Source organism: Salmo salar, chromosome 23, assembly GCF_965601325.2.
Source record: "Salmo salar chromosome 23, fSalSal1, whole genome shotgun sequence".
Lineage (NCBI taxonomy): Eukaryota > Metazoa > Chordata > Actinopteri > Salmoniformes > Salmonidae > Salmo > Salmo salar.
Genome location: NC_138313.1, coordinates 5375626 through 5394288, shown reverse-complemented (window position 1 = coordinate 5394288; position 18663 = coordinate 5375626). Strand labels below are relative to the sequence as shown.

Here is an 18663-nt window from a genome sequence, read left to right as displayed (position 1 = left end):
AGAGCTGTGTGTGTATGCTGTGGAGCGATGGCGTGTGGAGTCTGTTGTTAACAGCTGGTGGTGTAGTTGAAGCCAAAAGCCTCTCTTAGTCTCCTAAACACCAAGCCAGTCTGCTCCCTGCTCCCTGCCCAACCCATGCCAAGCCATTTGATCTCACTCCCACCACGGTGTGGGTGTGCTATTGTGTGTGTGTGTGTGTGTGTGTGTGTGTGTGTGTGTGTGTGTGTGTGTGTGTGTGTGTGTGTGTGTGTACCCGTGTGTGCTTTTGTATGCATTTGTGTCTGTCTGCATATATGTGTATGTCCCGCTTGTATCATGTGTTTTATCTTTGATTGAATAACTATATCTCTAAGTTTGGTACCAGTCTGATTTGAAAAGCAGCCCTCTGTAGAGGAGTCTGCTCTTATTTTGTAGCCTGGAAAATGACATTGGAAAAGTGCCATGGTATAGTTAGGGGGTGGGGGTTGGGATATCCTGAGCTGTGCTGTTCTCCACACAAGCTTTACTGCTGCCATCTAGTGATGAAACTTCATAAGAAATACACATAGCCAACTCACACACACTCAACAGTCAGGGACTGTAGCCAGAATCATAGCGAAAAGTTTAGAGGTGAGGATGAGAGACTTCGACTTAGTTACTTTTCCCATTTTTTTTAAAATACTGTATCTTTGTAATGTTATTATATGTTTGTCATTGCCGTCCTCTGCTGTGATAATGTGGTAATAAGGAGTTTCTCATTTTCTATTTAACTGAAACCATTACATTACTTTCACTGATCTGATTGTCATGATTCCCTGGACTGAAACTCTTGATAAATGTCCCATGTGTGCTTGTGAAGTAATGATTTGTTATTTCTGTTCCATAGGTGACTGTGTGGTAATACTGTATTTCTTGAGGTAATTGGTCGTGTGTTAATGGTGTGTTCTCTCTCTACCGTACGTGTGTGTGCGTTTGTGTGGTGACTGTTCCCAGGGTTTCCCAGAGTCAGGTGGGCCAGAACTTTACCTTTGTGCTGACGGACATCGAGAGCAAGCAGAGGTTTGGCTTCTGCAGACTCACTTCCGGCTGCCGTGTCTGCATCTGTCTGCTCAGGTAGGACACGCTCGCACATACGCATATTTAGTAGACTTTGATCTCGAGCGACTTAAAAATAGTACATTTAGGTAAGGAAGCTTATTCTTTAGCACCCTCAAACTCAACTCTGGACCTCAAAGCCAGTTCCACTGCGTTTTTTCATTGTTCCCCTCTAATCTGTGACTGATTTAGACCTGGGACACCAGGTGTGTGCAGTTAATTATCAGGTAGAACAGAAAATCAGCAGGCTCCGGACCTCATAGGGTAAGAGTTGAATACCCCTGCTTTATCTATTGACCGATTGCATCAATCAGTTAGTCATTCATGTTTTTTTATTTATGAAAATGATTTTGTCACAATTACCTTTTTCATGAGGAAAGACATCTATATTATTGACATGTTAATTATTCATCAATACAAACCGTTTGTAATATCCTCACGTCAGTCATATGCAGATTATATTTCTTAATTGATTGTAGAGAGAGTGGGGTTCTCTTTGGAAGCAGTATGAATCAGTGTTACCCTCTTCAATTTCTTCATGCCAGTTACAGAAACATTCTAAACTCCTGAATTCCATATTAGTTTGGATCCCTATAATGTTATTAATTCAGTTAATTTATTTAACCCAGAGTCAATTAGGAACAACCTATCATTTACAATGACAACTATGAAGAATTATTTTAATTGTAAATTGTCATTTCAACTCCCTCTCGAGATATCGTTTAGCACAGCCTGGATTTATCTCAAATATGATGTCATCTTTTATTATTAATGCACAGAAAGACGTTTTTAGTAAAAATGTATTTAATAGGGCCTTAGAAACGTTTATATTTTATATTAACAATTTAAATAACAAACATTTCATTATTAAAACAATATAGTTGAACAAACCACAGAAGTAATGGGAACTTGCACAGTCCAAAAACAATAATGGAAAAAAGATTATCGAGAAAAAAAACCCGAATTTCTCATATGCTAAACTAAATGCAGTAATTGCCTAAGTGTCGTGAGGTAGTGTGTGTTGTGTGGATATTGACTGGCAGCCGCAGGGTTTATCTTGTTCTTGATGAGCTGCTGTCGAGATGAGCTGCCCCCCACCTCCGCCCCCCCCACCCCCCCACACACACCCGCCCATCCCGGCCAGCCACCACCATGCCCTTTGTTTTCCTTTTTCTTTTTTGTCTTTCTCCTCGTTATTCGGCTACAGGCGCAGAAGCACGGCGAAGGAAGCCGCTTTGCCCATAATTATGCATGAAGCCTCGCTGCCAATTAGCAGAGACTCCCCTGTCCCCCTCTCTGAGTCCCACATGCTAATTCATTTGACATATGATGTATACAATTCATTATGCATTCTGAACAGTTTGCATGGCTTGCTTCATTCATAATAAGAAATGTATAGAAAGAAGAAGAAAAAAAAATCTGTGAGTGTGTTTTAAAGACTTCAGTTTGTTTTTGCTGCCTGCTTTTTTGGCTGGTAAATAGACCCACTGTGTGGCGAGAAAGGTTTGTGAAAGTTTTTTAAATCATGATTACAAAGACGTGCATATTTTAGATATCTCATGGTTTAGATATGTGAAATATGTACAAATGGAATGTTTGCATCAATGACAGAGATGGCAGACTTGGTTCCAAGTTTATTTCTTTTTAACCTTTGTTTTTCCGTTTTCTTTTTTCATTATTTTTTTCATCTTTTTTTTTTTTTTTACATATTAGTAATACAAAGTAGGATGAAGAAGAAAAAAAAAATCGCCCATGTTTGCTTTAATTGAGAAATGCAGAAATGGAAAGAAGTTGGGAATTCTTAGATAAGCAATCCAAGTTGTGATCATATTGAATAATCATTTTAAATCTACAGTATGTAGTGATCAAATGAGACAGATACATTGCCTTCACAAAGTATTCACACCTCTTGACTTGTTACAGCCTGCATTAAAAATTGTATGAATTGAGATTTGTTTTGTCGTTGTCCTACACACAATACCCCATAATGTCAAAGTGAAATTATATTTCTCTAAATTTAAACAACTGAACTAAAAATGAAAAGCTGAAATGCCTCAATAAGTATTCAAAGTAAACATTTACTTAAAAAGTCACATAATAAGTTGCAAAGACTCACTCTGAGTGCAATAATAGTGTTTAACATGATTTTGTATTGGCCCACACACATAATTATCTGCAAGGTCCGTCAGTCGAACAGTGAATTTCAGACACAGATTCAACCACAAAGACCCGGGAGGTTTTCCAATGCCTCGCAAAGAAAGGACACCTATTGGTAGACGGGTAAAAAAACTAAATAGCAGACATTGAATATCCCTTTGAGCATGGTAAAGTTATTAATTGCACTTTGGATGGTGTATCAATACACCCAGTCGCTACGAAGATACAGGTGTCCTTCCTAACTGAATTGCTGGAGAGGAAGAAAACCACTCAGGGATTTCACCATGAGGACAATGGTGACTTCAAAACAGTTACATAGTTTTCTCCTATCAGAGCCATTAAACTGAGAATGGATCAACAAGATTGTAGTTACTCCACAATAATAACCTAATTGACAGAGTGAAAAGACGGGAACCTGCACAGAATTAAAATATTCCAAAACATGCATCCTGTTTTCATTAAGGCACTAAAGTAAAACTGCAAAAAATGTGGCAAAGAAATTAACTTTATCCTGAATACAAGGTGTTAGGTTTGGGAAAATCCAACACAACAAACACATCACTGAGTACCACTCTTCATATTTTCAATCATGGTGGTGGCTACATCATGTTATACTTGTCATCGGCAAGAACTAGGGAGTTATTTTTTAGATCAAAATAAACGGAATAGAGCTAAGTACAGGCACTATCCTATAGGAAAACCTGGGTTAGTCTTCTTTCCAACAGACATTGCAAGACAAATTCACCTTTCAGCCAAATATGCGCTGCAGTTTCTTACCAAGATGACATTGAATGTTCCTGAGTGGCCTATGGCAAGACTTGGACATGGCTTTACAACAATGATCAACAACCAACTTAACAGAGCTTGAAGAATAAAAAAAAGTGCAAATATTGTACAATCCAGGTGTGCAAAGCTCTTAGAGACTTACCCAGAAAGACATCACTGCCAAAGATGATTCTAACATGTATTGACTCAGTGCCTTGAATACTGATCTAATCAAGATATTTTAGTGTATTAGTGTTTTATTTTATCTATCTATCTATCTATCTATCTATCTATCTATCTATCTATCTATCTATCTATCTATCTATCTATCTATCTATCTATCTATCTATCTATCTATCTATCTATCTATCTATCTATCTATCTATCTATCTATCTATCTATCTATCTATCTATCTATCTATCTATCTATCTATCTATCTACAGTTGAAGTCGGAAGTTTACATGCACTTAGGTTGGAGTCATTAAAACTTGTTTTTCCTCTGTCGCAGCCGGCCGCGACCAGGAGGCCCATGGGGTGGCGCACAATTGGCCCAGCGTCGTCCGGGTTAGGGAGGGTTTGGCCGGCAGGGATATGTGTCTCATCGCGCTCTAGCGACTCCTGTGGCGGGCCGGGCGCTGTGCACGCTGACCAGGTCACCAGGTGAACGGTGTTTCCTCCGACACATTGGTGCGGCTGGCTTCCGGGTTGAATGGGCATTGTGTCAAGAAGCAGTGTGGCTTGGTTTGGTTGTGTTTCGGAGGACGCATGGCTCTCGACCTTCGCCTCTCCCGAGTCCGTACGGGAGTTGCAGCGACGAGACAAGACAGTAACTACTACCAATTGGATACCACGAAGTTGGGGAGAAAAAAGGGGTGAAAAATACAAAAATAAATATAAATAAAATAACTTGTTTTTCAACCACTCAACAAATTTCTTGTTAACAAACTATAGTTTTGGCAAGTCGGTTAGGACATCTACTTTGTGTATGACACAAGTCATTTTTCCAACAGTTGTTTACAGTCAGATTATTTCACTTATAATTCACTGTATCACAATTCCAGTGGGTCAGAAGTTTAAATACACTGAGTTGACTGTGCCTTCATACAGCTTGGAAAATTCCAGAAAATGATGTCATGGCTTTAGAAGCTTCTGATAGGCTAATTGACATCATTTGAGTCAATTGGAGGTGTACCTGTAGATGTATTTCAAGGCCTACCTTCAAACTCAGTGCCTCTTTGCTTGACATCATGGGAAAATCAAAAGAAATCAGCCAAGACCTCAGAAAAAAAATTGTAGACCTCCACAAATCTGGTTCATCCTTGGGAGCAATTTCCAAACGTCTGAAGGTACCACGTTCATCTGTACAAACAATAGTACGCAAGTATAAACACCATGGGACCACGCAGCCGTCAGGAAGGAGACACGTTCTGTCTCCTAGAGATGAATGTACTTTGGTGCGAAAAGTGCAAATCAATCCCAGAACAACAGCAAAGGACCTTGTGAAGATGCTGGAGAAAGCAAGTACAAAAGTATCTATATCCACAGTAAAACAAGTCCTATATTGACATAACCTGAAAGGCCGCTCAGCAAGGAAGAAGCCACTGCTCCAAAACCGGCATAAAAACAGCCAGACTACAGTTTGCAACTGTACATGGGGACAAAGATCGTACTTTTTGGAGAAATGTTCTCTGGTCTGATGAAACAAAAATAGAACTGTTTGGCCATAATGACCATCGTTATGTTTGGAGGAAAAAGGGTGACGCTTGCAAGCCGAAGAACTCCATTCCAACCGTGAAGCACGGGTATGGCAGCATCATGTTGTGGGGGTGCTTTGCTGCAGGAGGGACTGGTGCACTTCACAAAATAGATGGCTTCATGAGGAACGAAAATTATGTGGATATATTGAAGCAACATCTCAATACATCAGTCAGGGAGTTAAAGCTTGGTCACAAATGGGTCTTCCAAATGCGCAATGACCCCAAGCATTCCAAAGTTGTGGCAGAATAGCTTAAGGACCACAAAGTCAAGGTACTGGAGAGGCCATCACAAAGCCCTAACCTCAATCCTATATAAAAGTTGTGGGCAGAACTGAAAAAGCGTGTGCAAGCAAGGAGGCCTACAAACCTGACTCAGTTACACCAGCTCTGTCAGGAGGAATGGGCCAAAATTCACCCAATTTATTGTGGGAAGCTTGTGGAAGGCTACTCGGAACGTTTGACCCAAGTTAAACAATTTAAAGGCAATGCAACCAAATACTAATTGAGTGCATGTAAACTTCTGACCCACTGGGAATGTGATGAAAGAAATAAAACCTGAAATAAATCATTCTTTCTCCTATTATTCTGACATTTCAAATTCTTAAAATATAGTGGTCATCCTACCTGACCTAAGACAGGGAAGTTTTACAAGGATTAAATGTCAGATATTGTGAAAAACTGAGTTTAAATGTATTTGGCTAAGGTGTATGTGAACTTCCGACTTCAACTGTATATATACAGTGCATTCAGAATTATTCAGACCCCTTGATTTTCTTCCCACATTTTGTTACGTTATTTATTACGTTACATTTCCTCAACAATCTACACACAATACCCCATAATGACAAACAAAACAGGGTTTTACAAAGTTTTGCTAATGTATTAAACATTTAAAACAGAAATACCTTTTTTACATAAGTATTCAGATCCTTTGCTACGAGACTCGAAATTAAATTAAGCTCCGGTGCATCCTGTTTCCATTTATTATCCTTGAGATGTTTCTAAAACTTCGTTGGAGTCCACCTGTGGTAAATTCAATTGATTGGACATGATTTGGGAAGGCACACAATTGTCTATAGAAGGTCCCACAGTTGACATGCATGTCAGAGCAAAAACCAAGCCCTGAGGTCAAAGGAATTGTCCGTAGAGCTTCGAGGCAGGACTGTGTCGAGGCACAGATCTGGGGAAGGGTACCAAAAAATGTCTACAGCATTGAAGGTCTCCAAGAACACAGGGGCTTCCATCATTCTTAAATGGAAGAAGTTTGAACCACCAAGACTCTTCCTAGAGCTGGCCACCCGGCCAAACTGAGAAATCAGGGGAGAAGGGCCTTGGTCGGGGAGGTGACCAAGAATGCGATGGTCACTCTGACAGAGCTCCAGAGTTCCTTTGTTGAGATGGGAGAAACTTCCAGAAGGACAACCATCTCTGCAGCACTCCACCAATCAGGCCTTTATGGTAGTGGCCAGACGGAATCCACTCCTCAGTAAAAGGCACATGACAGCCCACTTGGAGTTTTCCAAAAGGCATCTAAAGACTCTCAGACCATGAGAAACAAGATTCTCTGATCTGATGAAACCTGGCACCATGCCTTCGGTGAAGCATGGTGGTGGCAGCATCATGCTGTGAGGAAGTTTTTCAGCGGCAGAGAAATAAGCTTTTAACAGGAATGTAAACACACATGAACGGAGCAAAGTACGGAGAGATCCTTGATGAAAACCTGCTTCAGAGGGTTCAGGACCTCAGACTGGGGCGAAGGTTCACCTTCCAACAGGACAACAACCCTAAGCACACAGCCAAGGCAACGCAGGAGTGGCTTCGGGACAAGTCTCTGAATGTTCTTGAGTGACCCAGCCAGAGCCCAGACTTGAACATCTCTGCAGACACCTGAAAATAGCTTTGCAGCGATGCTCCCCATCCAACCTGAGAGCTTGAGAGGATCTGCAGAGGAGAATGGGAGAAACTCCCCAAATACTGTTGTGCCAAGCTTGTGCGTCATACCCTGGAAGATTCGAGGCTGTAATCACTGCCAAAGGTGCTTCATCAATGTACTGAGTAAAGGGTCTGAATAGTTATGCAATTGTGATATTTAATTTCTTTTGTTTCTAATACATTTTTTAAAAATTCTACAAACCTGTTTTTGCTTTTTCATTATGGGGGTATTTTGTGTAGATTGTTGACAAGAAAAATACAATTCAATCCATTTTAATCCCACTTTGTAACGCAACAATATGTGGAAAAGGTCAAGGGGTATGAATACTTTTTGAAGGCACTATAGATAAAACATTACACGCCCAACGATGTCCCTGCGAGGAGGCTTCTAGCTAGCTACCTTTTTATTTAATGTGTCTGTTCCCCGGATATAAAACAAAGGTAAGTAAAACAGTTTGCGTCCCTGTGATTGTTGAAGTGCTCGGAGTATAGAATTGTCACCTATGCTTACACAAGGAAGTGGCTTAATGAGTAGGACAGTTTTATATGGCCAGGCCTTTGTAGTGTTGCAGCTAAAGCCCAGGCTGAAAGGGCCACGCTACCTTCAGGCCAAAACCTCTTCAAAGAGGCAGAATGCTTCAATTTGACTCTTTCTTCCTTCCTTCCTTCCCCTCCATCCTCTTCCTCCTCCTCTCCTCATTTCTCTTTTGGTCATTCTCTCATATTTAGGGATAAATCACCCTTGGACATGTGAGAGGGGTCTCAGATGAAAAAAGGTGTTTTCCTTGATTTTATTTGGCGGGTGAGACCAGGGTTCCCTTTTAGGGACGTCGGCGCTCCAGTTAGTGGTCACTTAGCGAGACGCCGGAGGACATTTCCTTCCCTGTACTTAACCTCTGACCCGGGAAAGTAAAGGTGTAATCAAATCTTCCAGTGAGCTGGCTACAAGGTGCAAGTTGACTTTCGCTAAGGGCCGTGGGTGTGAAGGGAGATTTAAGACCCATGCAGGGAATATGAATAACAGTGCCGCGCTTAACACCCAACAGGTACTTTATGACAGCAGAGACGTGTGTACGCCGTTAAAAAGGTGTAGTTTACTTATCACATGAAAACCTAACCTACCCAAAGATATGTAGGTATTTATTTGGATTGAGATATTGCAGTTGGTTTATTCTGGTAATATCCCTACACCAGGAAAAAAAAAACTCTCTTCTCTATCTTATAATTGTTTTTATGGGTAATTACATAATATACGTCCTTACAAAAACACCAGTTAATTTATTTTAGCTTTTAGAGAATATAAGTCTTAAGAATTAAGACATAACGAAAAGGATTTGACCACATCTAGGCTATATCTTCTGTTCTGCCCATCTATGTGTAGATGGGAGAGTCTCTGAGGGTTTGTGTTGTGGTAGGGGATACAGTCTGTTGCCTGGCTACCCATCCACATCGCTTCGGCCAAGCGTCTCGCCCACTAACATTTCTTCTCCACGATGAGTCTGGATTTGCTTCCTCCCCGACAACTTCTTGAATGTGAACACGTTCAAACCGTTCTGATTGCTCCCTGAAAACTATGGGTTGGTCCAGTGCCAGCCTACACGAAACATGAATCACTTTATTTTGATGTCAGCACACAAAACCTATAGGATTAGCAGGTTCAGATTGATGCATGGAGGTATTTGATCAAGCAACTAAATTAAATTCAGGATTAGTCGTCAGGAAATGCAGTCGACGGGGTTGTGTTAGGGGATATAGTCTGAGGGGTTGTGTTGTGAGTAGAGGATACAGTCGGATTGTTTTGTGGTAGGGGATCTGTGTTGGGGAAGCTACTATGAAAATATTGTTTACCAAGCTACCAATTACTTCACACTGGAAGAAGTTAAACTACAATAAAGCTACCCTTAAACATATAGTTTACTTAACTACTTTTTCAAAGTAACTTTAGTTAACTTCATCCAAACTACACTCAACAAAAATATGAACTTAACATGTAAAGTGTTGGTACCATGTTTCATGAGCTGAAATAAAAGATCCCTGAAATGTTCCATACCCACAGAAATATTATTTCAACATTTTTGGGCACAAATTTGTTTAGGTCCAAGTTAGTAAGCATTTTTCCTTTGCAAAGATAATCCATCCACCTGACAGGTGTGGCATATCAAGAAGCATATTAACTTCCTGTGGCTCAAATCCCATTAACGGGATCGATTTGACAACATCCAGTGAAATGGCAGAGCGCCAAATTAAAAAAAAATATATAAAAAATATTGAACTTTAATACAAGTGCAATACACCAAATTAAAGCTGAACTTCTTGTTAATCTAGCCACAGTGTCAGATTTCAAAAAGGCTTTACGGCGAAAGCAAACAATGCTATTATGTGAGGACAGCACCCCATCAAACAACACAGACAATCATTTTTCATCCCGCCAGGCGCGACACAAAACTCAGAAATAACGATATAATTCATGCCTTACCTTTGACGAGCTTCTTCTGTTGGCACTCCAATATGTCCCATAAACATCACAAATGGTGCTTTTCTTCGATTAATTCCGTTGTTATATATCCAAAATGTCAATTTATTTGGCGCGTTTGATCGAGAAAAACACCGGTTTCAACTCGCGCAACATGACTACAAAATATCTCAAGTTATCTGTAATCTTTGTCCAAACATTTCAAACAACTTTCCTAATACAACTTTAGGTATTTTTTAACGTAAATAATCGATAAAATTTAAGATGGGATAAACTGTGTTCAATACCGGAGGAAAACAAAGTGTAGCGTGCTTTTCAGGTCACGCGCCTCTATCAAACAGTACACTTCCCTCGAGCCTCATTCTGAACAGGGCTACTTCTTCATTACACAAAGGAAAAACATCAACCAATTTCTAAAGACTGTTGACATCCAGTGGAAGCGATAGGAACGGCAAGCAACTGCCTTAGAATTATGGATTCTCAATGAAAACCCATTGAAAAGAGAGTGACCTAAAAAAAAATCCTGGATGGTTTGTCCTCGGGGTTTCGCCTGCCAAATAAGTTCTGTTATACTCACAGACATCATTCAAACAGTTTTAGAAACCTTAGAGTGTTTTCTATCCAAATCTACCAATTATATGCATATTCTAGCTTCTGGGCCTGAGTAGCAGGCAGTATACTTTGGGCACACTTTTCATCCAGACGTGAAAATAGCGCCCTCAAGCCATAAGAAGTTTTAAACAGCATGATCATTACACAGGTGCTGGGGACAATTAAAGGCCACTCTAAAATGTGCAGTTTTTTCACATAACACAATGCTACAGATGTCTCAAGTTTTGAGGGAGTGCACAATTGGCATGCTGACTGCAGGAATGTCCACCAGAGCTGTTGCCAGAGAATTGAAAGTTAATTTATCTACCATAAGCCCCCTCCAACATTGTTTTAGAGAATTTGGCAGTACGTCCAACCGGCCTCACAACCGCAGACCATGTGTATGGTGTCGTGTGAAGACCATGTGTATGGTGTCATGTGGGCGAGCGGTTTGCTGATGTCAATGTTGTGAACAGAGTGCCCCATGGTGGCGGTGGGGTTTTGGTATGGGCAGGCATAAGCTCCGGACAACAAACACAATTGCATTGTATTAATGGCAATTTGAATGCACAGAGGTACCGTGATGAGATCTTAAGGCCCATTGTCGTGCCATTCATCCGCCTCCATCACCTCATGTTTCAGCATGAAAATGCATGGCCCCATGTTGCAAGGATCTGTACACAATTCCTGGAAGCTGAAAATGTCCCAGTTCTTCCATGGGTTGCATTCTCACCAGACATGTCACCCATTGAGCATGTTTGGAATGCTCTGGATCGACGTGGACTACAGCATGTTGCAGTTCCCACCAATATCCAGAAATTTCGCACAACCATTGAAGAGGAGTGGGACAACATTCCACAGGCCACAATCAACAGCCTGATCAACTCTATGCAAAGGAGATGTGTCACACTGCATGGGGCCAATGGTGGTCACACCAGATACTGACTTTCTTATCCACGCCCCTACCTTTTTTAAGGTATCTGTGAGCAACAGATGCATATCTCTATTCCCAGTCATGTGAAATCCATAGATTAGGGCCTAATTTATTTATTTCAATTGACTCATTTCCTTATATAAACTGTAACTCAGTGAAGTATTTGAAATTGTTGCATGTTGCGTTTATATTTGTATTCAGTATACTTCGTGAAAAAGTATCTTATCTAAATCTTAAATTGCAAGAACAGATCACTCTAGAGTCAGATGTTGACAGAATGTTTGAAGTGATAATTGGGCAGGTAGGATGCAGAAAAAGAAAGGAAATTCATGCGTTCTTTACCCATATTTTATTTTAGTCAAAAAGTAGTGTGTAGTTCCTGTAGTTAGCTAGCACAATACATGGCAAAAAAAATGATTAACTACTGAAAACACTACAAAGATATGCATTTAGTTCAACTACCACAAAGCTCATCAAAATGTAATTAAATGTCTAGTTGAACTATATGTTGTTTACTACTCCCCATCACTGTATGGCAGGTCCTGGGGCCCCCCCTGGGTGCACGTTTTGGTTTTTGCCCTAGCACTACACAGCTGATTCAAGTAATCTAAGCTTGATGATGATGAGTTGGTTATTTGAATCAACTGTGTAGTGCTAGGGAAAAAAACAGAGTTTTGGTAACCCTGCAGTAGGGGATACAGTCTGAGGGGTTGTGTTGTGGTAGGAGGTACAGTTGGAGGGTTTGTGAGTTGGCCATAGATTAACTGGTTTACTTGGAGTATCCAGTACTTTGAGTGATGTGTGTGCTTAAAACAGCTGGAGAGATAGCCGGGCCTCCACACACATTGATGGATGTCTCTCTATCTGGGGATTTAGGAAGCACAAACAGACCTAAGCTGCTAACTGAGGAGAGGAGCAGTGATTTCGTAAATCGCTTCATTTAAGAAAAAAGAAACATACTGTACCACAGGAAATAATAATCAGTTTTATACAAAAACATGCACCAATCGGTGTGTGAGGCCTGACTGGGCAGAGAGAGAGAGGAGAGAGATATGTGAAGGATTAGTGTACAGGTGTCACAACTTCCGCCGAAGTCGGTCCATCTCCTTGTTCGGGCGACGTTCGGCGGTCGACGTCACCGGCCTTCTAGCCATCGCCGATCCACTTTTCATTTTCCATTTGTTTTGTCTTTGTTTTACACACCTGGTTTCAATTCCCCAATTACATGTTCATTATTTAACCCTCTGTTTTCCCCATGGTTTTTGTGCGTGATTGTTTTATGTATGTTCGGTCCGTTATTGTGGGCTCGGTATTACGACATGTTATTGGAATATTTGAGTAAAGTTACTTGTGTTACTCATCTCTGCTGTCCTGCGCCTGACGACTCTGCACCAGCTACACCCAGATCACTACACCAGGAGCCTGGCTTTGTAAACAAAGGACCTGATGAGACTGATAATGACTGTTCTTTGTTTCAATGACCTGCTCAGAATTTTTTGAAAATGTTAATTTGGTTGTATGGATTAATTTGGTTGTATTGATTTTTTTTCCCTTTTAATGTTGAAAATGAACTTCAACACATCTACAATGAGATGGGCAGTGTTTCTGTTATATGTATCTGAATTACTTTTGAGTATTTTGTCATTTGGATTACACTGAGCTGAACTACCAAAATACTTTTCTATACCATTTTTTTTTTTAATAGTGGTTCACCATTTGTTTCCCACTTTCACCCTGCATTGGTATCAGAAGTCTGATGGCACTGCTAAATGAACTAAATATAAACGTGTTTACAAAAATGGAGCATGCTGAGTATTATTCTAATGATCTCCGCCCCGAAACAAGGTTTTGTCTAGAAGGGATACAGCTTTTGTCAAAATAGACTTTTCGTAATAGGTTTCGGAGAACTTACGCAGCAGGTTAAGATAATTAGCGTAGCAGGTTAGGAGAATTAGGTTAAGCTGTATCCCATCTAGACATGACCTCGAAACAAGGCCAATAATAATAACCAGTGTGCTTTGCAGTTCATTTTGGTCATTTAGCAGACACTCTTATCCAGAGTGACTTACAGTCAGTGAATTCAACTAAGGTAGATAAAGAACAACATATCACAGTCATAGCAAGTAAAAAGTTTCTGTAACCTTTACTGAGAATGTTGTTGCTGTTTGGGCCAGCTACTTGCTAATGTATTTCTGTATTTTGAAATACAAAATACATGTATTTGAATTAAAAACATTTCAAGTATTTTATAGTTTATTTTGATACATTGATCTTTAGGGTATTTAGTCATTGTAATTTTTTGCCCATCCCTGCCTAGAGCCCATAGAAATATCCACTGCCTATTTGTTTGAAAGCATGGCATATTTATATTTTTAATGTCCAGCCAGCATGTGAATTTTATAGTTCACACATGCATGTTAAATTTGGGTTTGCAGAGTGTGACCTGATTACGGTGTGCTCTTCATGCGGACGTCAAAATATTGACATGTTAAGAAGCTGATTGTTTCAGGTTAATGGTCACTCAGGCCCTCTGATTGGTGTGCTTGGCTGCACTTGCCTGGGAACCGCCGCGTCATTGGCCCCCTTGCAGATTTAGTGATATGAACATTTGCATTAGGTTGACTTTATTGTTTTTTTCTTGTTGTGCGTTAATTCCAGTCTGCAGAGCAGCCAGTGACCCATGCCCTGAGAACTACCCAGTATCCCCCTGTCTCCCTCTACAGGACTTCCCTGGCTAATAAAAGTCTCTCACATACACACACACACACACACATTTTCATTAAAGTTTCATTGTGATTTTTTTGTGTGGTGAATTTATGTTAGCCATTTCAGCCAGGTAACCATTTCAATTTAACAAGTGACTTTTGTTAATGCAGCATGCCCGCACATTTTGTTTAATGTAAGTTTCATTTTGACAATATTCATTAATTTCTTTGTTCTTATATTTCACCTTCATTCAGTTAATGAAAGTTAATAAAGCATCTTTTTTTTTTTTTTAAGTGATGAATGATAAACGGGACGTAATCCAACGTCATTATGCAATGCCTCACTTCGATACCTCACCACATTTGTATTATTTGATTGCATAACATTATACATGCACTGAACTCTCTCTTCTGTGCAACCTTCAAGCCAAAACAAAATGTTGGCCATATTCCACCTCAAAAGGAAGTCAACTAACTCCGCCAAGAATATGTCAACCGTATAAAGAAAGCCATGTTGCAGATGCATTTGGCTTCTGGTGGGTGTATTTTGTGATTAGCTATAACACAAACACTACAGTATAATTTTTTTTTTTTGTTTGTTCATTTTATTTATTTATTTAACATTAATTTGATAAGGAAAAACCAGAAGGAATGTCTATTTTAAAATGTAAATAAGGGGTGGGGAAGAGAAAAAAAGTGAAAAATGGCAGTGGATAGTGCTTTTCTTTCTGTGCATCTGTGTGTTGGCTTGGGCTGAGCCTGGGCTGTGCATCTGGGATCAGTATGCTTGTAAACCATGGCATCCCTCCTCGTCCTCCTCTACCACAGCTTTCGTTGGCCCAGTCATGTTGGGTTGAAGAAACTAAAGCCAGTCTCTACCTCCCGTCTTTACCTCCCCAACCCACCGCCTTTAGACTAAAGCCTGTCTCTCCACCTCCCCTGCAAATATCCCAAAATACGAAGAATGTCGTAATTACATAGTATTAGACAGTATTTACAGTATATTGTAGACCTATATATCTACTTTTAACCATAGTAGGCGGGCTATACATGGCTGTGTCCATAGCCTATTTTGTCTGTGGGGAAAAAAAACAATTGAATTTAAATATTTGTGTTTTTATTGTGAAATATAGCAAAATAGTAGAATATGAATTAGAGTTATGGATTGATTGTAAACGTGTATTTTGTGCTCTTTCTCTCTTGCAGTTATCTCCCCTGGTTTGAGATCTACTACAAGCTCCTGAACACACTAGCAGATTACCTAACCAAAAACCAGGTGATACGGCCTTCATATCTCTGTACAGTATCTCCTTTAGGACATTTAATAAGACTCGGGATTAACAAATCCTGATATTGAGGTACAAGAAATCAAAAACTTTCCAAAAATGTATTTTGTTCCAGTCATGTGGCAGAAGTCACCAACCAACAATAGACTAGTACGCTACTTTTCATCAGCTTCTGTTGGGCATGATCTTGTTTTGCACACAGTAGCAGTTTAAGGTTTTATGTACAGTAGCTGGTTGTGAGAGCCATGTTGTTGTAAGCTGTTAGCAGTGTTCTGTCTGTTTGTAAATGGGGCTGAGCTGGGGGAGAGAGAGTCAGGCTTGGCTTGGCTCTGACTTTTTTGAGGCAGCGATGTTGACATTTCACAGACCAAACGGTGATTTAGAGCTAGAAGTCAACTCCTGATGATTTACTGGAAAACAACAAACAGTTTAGGAATACACACACACACACTTTGCCAAACTATTTCAGTAACAGAGGGAAAGAAGTTCAGGGAATGTATAAAAGAAATGGGAAAAATGTGCAGCTAGCGTAGAGTGGAATTGATGAGGCAGTGTTTATACCAGAGCGAGAGAAAGGAGGGAGAGCGAACAGGGGGAGAGGGAGACGGAGAGAGGGTGGGGAGAGAGGAAGGGAGCGGTTGGGAGCTGGGACTAAGGAGTGCCATCAGTGTGCTGTCATGTAGCTTTGCTTCCTTAAAGCTACTATGCTGAGAGAGGGGTGAAGGGGACAGAGCCTCCCCAACACACACACACACACACACACACACACACACACGTGCCCATATGCTCGCACACACAAGCACACAGGCGCAGGTTCAGGGGTACAGGAAACAGAGCATGTCACGCAACACTTCAACCAATCAGAGCACAGGCGGTCATTAGCTTGCTCTCCTGCTTTTAGCATCTTGAATGTATTTTTTATACATATATTTATTGTATAATGTGTATGTATGTATGTGTATCTATGTGTGTGTGTGTGTGTGTGTATTTTATATATATATATATATATATATATATATATATATATATATATATATATATATATATATATTACTCTGTAATATATTTTTTATATATATATATTACTCTGTAATATATTTTTTATATATATATATATTACTCTGTAATATATTTTATATATTCATATATACACAGTAATCTCTTCTATATTCCTTCTAAAATGTCAATGTCTTTATATTTCACAGACACAGTACCGTATTTGATTTGAACTGAAGTATAGTACTGTAAATTAATTTATGGATGGATTTCTTTGACAGATGTCATTTTCAGTAAAAACAAAAGTAGAGGACAAGTATAAATGCTATTTTCCGTAAAATAATAAGTCCTTTGTTTGTGAGAACATTTCTATGTTCATCTTTATCTCTGCTCTGAAGCAGAGAGAGAGAGAGAGAGAGAGAATGAAAGAGGGGAGGGTTTCAGTAAGAGATAGATGAGGTATGTGTGTGTGTGTAAATGTTGGGTGACTGCAGTGTTGGTGTGCATGATTTGGTTTATATTTACCCTGCTGTTGCAAGGCGATGGAGGGATGTTGACAGACGAGGGGAGACCGTAGCGATGAGGGTTTAGGGCCAGGGGTAAATTAAGTGTTTCCTCAGGCTCAGCCCGGTTACTGACCATGCGTGTGAGCATTCAGCCTCTCGTGACAGGAGGCTGTTCAATCTCACACTCTCTATCTCTCTCTCTCTCTCTCTCTCTCTCTCACTACACACACACACACACACACACACCGTTTCACACACATAGTCACGCGCAGGCATACACACTAATGTTAACGCTCCACCGTCAAAAACTGGCATTCAGAAGAGACAGAAATTGTCTGAAGCCAAAATATTTCTCATAAATAAGAACCTTTTTTCTTTGTCTTAGTAACCGGTCTTAGTGACTACGTAATTATGTCTTAGCAACCTCTATTCCAATTATACTGTGCTCTTTATCATTATAACAGTAACTAGACAAATTATTCAGAGAGTTCATCCAGTAAAATATGTGTGATGACAGTGCCTGTTTAGTGGCCAGCCTGATCTCTCTATGGAGCACAGACTTCTGGGTAACTACACATCAGAACCCCAGCCCTTGTACAGTAGGTCCTAAATCAGCGCTGGCTAACGGTCCTCTGCTGTGGCCGGACACATCGCTCTGCCTCTTTTTCTTAACCTCCTCGCCGCTCGTTAAACACTGTGTCAGACGGATGTTTCTAGCCCCTCGGAGGAACACACTCAGCTTCCAGCGCCCTGCTCCCAGCTACTTGCCAGCCACACCGTCAGCGCCTTTTCAAATCGCTCATGAGTTGACATACGATATCAGATTACATTTTTGTGTGTATGTGTGTTTTGGTTTTGTAATTAAGTTATATACAGTACCAGTCAAACGTTTGGACACACCTACTCATTCCAGTGTTTTTCTTTATTTGTATTATTTTCTACATTGTAGAATAATAGTGACGACATCAAAACTATGAAATAACACATATGCAATCATGTGGTAACCAAGAAAGTGTTAAACAAATCTTTTAAATGTTAGATTCTTCAAGGTAGCCACACATTGCCTTGATGACAGTTCTGCACACTTGGCATTCTCTCAATCAGCTTCATGATGAATGCTTTTCCAACAGTCTTGAAGGAGTTCCCACATGCTGAGTACTTGTTGGCTGTTTTTCCTTCACTCTGAAGTCCAACTCATCCCAAACCATCTCAATTGGGTTGAGGTCGGGTGATTGTGGAGGCCAGGTCATCTGATGCAGCATTCCATCACTCTCCTTCTTGGTCAAATAGCCCTTACACAGCCTGGAGGTTTGTTTTGGGTCATTGTCCTGTTGAAAAACAAATATTAGTCCCACTAAGCACAAACCAGATGGGATGGGGCGTATCGCTGCAGAATGCTGTGATAGCCATGCTGGTTAAGTGTGCCTTGATTTTTAATAAATCACTGACAGTGTCAACAGCAAGGCACGGTGGGAACCACACATGC

The 18663-nt window shown here is 40.3% G+C and overlaps 1 protein-coding gene across 3 annotated transcripts in view; it reads left to right on the top strand.

Annotated features, from left to right (window-relative positions):
* Positions 1-18663, top strand: part of LOC106583933 (DENN domain-containing protein 1B) — a 202658-nt gene that overhangs the window by 107908 nt on the left and 76087 nt on the right. For all 3 annotated transcript variants that reach the window (XM_045706032.2, XM_082967893.1, XM_082967894.1), the window contains exons 5-6: positions 973-1092; positions 15596-15665. In XM_045706032.2, coding sequence (XP_045561988.2) covers positions 973-1092; positions 15596-15665 — 190 coding nt within the window. The remainder of the gene's footprint in view (positions 1-972; positions 1093-15595; positions 15666-18663) is intronic.